Raw genomic sequence first — 2,500 nt, forward strand, 5'->3', positions numbered from 1 at the left:
GATGGATGGATGGATGGATGGATGGATGGATGGATGGATGGATGGATGGATGGATGAGTGGATGAATGGATGGATGGAGGGTTGGGTGGCTGGATGAATGGATGGACATATGGATGAATGAGTGGATGGATAGATGGCTGGATGAATGGATGGACATATGGATGAATGAGTGGATGGATCGATGGATGGATGAAAGAATGGATGGATGGATGGATGGATAAAGGGTAAACAGACGGGGTGTAGTAGAGTAGTAGAGAGTAGTAGAGTGCTTTATTGTCACTGTAAATAGATGATGTTTGGAAACAACCCACAGATGCCCACAAAATGTAAGCTTTTTGTGTAAGCTTTTGAAACTTTTACCTGCAACCAAATCTACCTTCGGGTACAAATAAAGTTACCTTACCTTACCTTACCTTACCTTATCACATGGTATCGATTTCTTAAAGCAGGGATTCGATTACTTTCGATACTTCAGAATTCCCCACGATACGATGCAATTCGAATAAATCGAATAAATCGATTATTATTTACACTCCTAGTAAACAGTGGAGAGAGACTCACCGCTGATCCACTTGGCCTCGGGGTCGTTGATGGTGAACTCTGGTTTGAACAGATCCTCCACAGTCAGCTTAGAGTTGCTGCCTCCTGAGTTGTCTGCTGTAGAATGAGAGACACACATTTGCTACGTTTACACGAGAAACTTCATTCAGAATGAACCGACTTTAATTCTGATTAAAGCTTAATTCCATTGCTTAAAATTATGGTCAGACTTAGCTCCAGTTGTGACTGTTGATAAGGTCTGCCTAAGATTCCAAGGCATACAGGCTCTGAAGAAGACAGTAGTCGCAACGCGTCAGCCAGTTTAATTCGAGGCTTTTTTTAAACTTCACCAGCAGTGTGCCTTGGAATCTTTTTCTTAAATCCACTTTTGCTCTTTCAGGCACTCTACATCGACCTCATAGGCATTGGAACCTTCTTCTCTTTTGTTTGTCTATGAATCTCTGTGAATGGGAAGTTTTTTGGGCATTTTTGACCAAAGGTTAAATGTGTGCGTATGTGTCCTTCAGAAAGATACCCCTGTACAACTGTCTTCCAGTCTGAACATTCTTTCATACATTAACCCAATGGAGTGTGCATAAACGAAACATCTTAACCAAATTTTCAATAGCCTACGTCTTTCTTCTTTTCATCAGTGAAAGTGCATATTTCAGTATTAGAATCTTGAGGAGAGAACATTTTGAGGGGATAGTTCACCAACAGTTTTTTTCCACATGAACAATGCACTTCTCTCTCCTGTGCGAGCATGCGTGCGTCCATGTGTGCACAGTGGTGTAAGTCTACTTTATTTAAGTGGGTATGCTGTATATTTGAGCATTTTTGTGGAGGGTATACTGTGCTATTCTAAATACTGAATCAATCAGCTTTAGGTGGGCATACTGAAATCCCTGACATTTTCAGGTGGGTATACTGCGTATACCTGCATTCTACGTAGACTACACCAGTGTGCGTGCGTGCGTGCGTGCGTGCGTGCGTGCGTGCGTGCGTGCCTGAGTGCGTGCATGAGTGCGTGCATGAATGCCTGCATGCGTGCGTGCGTTCGAGTGCATGAATGTGTGCGTGTGTCTGTGGTGGTTGCCCTCATTGATTTTTTCTTTTCACTGAATTACATCTACAGCAGAGAGAGGACTGTCTGCCTGGCTGTATGAGTACCTAGTGTCTCAATGTACGCATGGTGTCTCAATCATTACTCTCATTCATCAGCAGGCATTTGCTGAAGAGGTGGAAGGTACTCGTCAATCCTCTTTATTTATGTAATTTTCCTCTCTGTCTCTGTCTCTGTCTCTGTCTCTGTCTCTGTCTCTCTCTCTCTCTCTTTTTCTCTTTCTCTCTCTCTCTCCCTATTCATTGTTTATGTGACATTGAACAAGTCACCTAATCCTACTACAATATTGAAAGGTTTGTACCGCCTACGTAAAAGCGGTTTCCTGCAACCTCATCAAAGGGTGAGGTCAAATTGAAGCTGAAGGCCTGTAAACCTTGTTGATCCGGAGGCTATACCATGAGCATACACAAATCTATACACTGCTAAGTTGAATAAAATCGTCTGCTGTGTGTGATACACTGTAGACACTGATTGTGTCATAGGTATCATTGGGCAGTCATGGGTGAGCGGTTAGGGCGTCAGACTTGCATCCCAGAGGTTGCCGGTTCGACTCCCGACCCGCCAGGTTGGTGGGGGGAGTAATCAACCAGTGCTCTCCCCCATTCTCCTCCATGACTGAGGTACCCTGAGCATGGTACTGTCCCACCGCACTGCTCCCCATGGGGCCGCCACTGAGGGCAGCCCCCTTGCACAGGTGAGGCATAAATGCAATTTCGTTGTGTGCAGTGTGCTGTGGAGTGCTGTGTCACAATGTCAATGGGAGTTGGAGTTTCCAATGGGCTTTCACTTCACTTTCATAGGTAGAGCTTGGTCAACAAGCTGGCTGACTCAATTGGG

General features: G+C 44.6%; 1 protein-coding gene across 1 annotated transcript in view; it reads right to left on the bottom strand.

Annotated features, from left to right (window-relative positions):
- Positions 1-2,500, bottom strand: part of LOC134464271 (inactive dipeptidyl peptidase 10-like) — a 113,881-nt gene that overhangs the window by 107,542 nt on the left and 3,839 nt on the right. Inside the window, exon 3 of the mRNA XM_063217740.1 lies at positions 562-657. Coding sequence (XP_063073810.1) covers positions 562-657 — 96 coding nt within the window. The remainder of the gene's footprint in view (positions 1-561; positions 658-2,500) is intronic.

The sequence above is a fragment of the Engraulis encrasicolus genome, chromosome 15, assembly GCF_034702125.1.
Source record: "Engraulis encrasicolus isolate BLACKSEA-1 chromosome 15, IST_EnEncr_1.0, whole genome shotgun sequence".
NCBI lineage: Eukaryota > Metazoa > Chordata > Actinopteri > Clupeiformes > Engraulidae > Engraulis > Engraulis encrasicolus.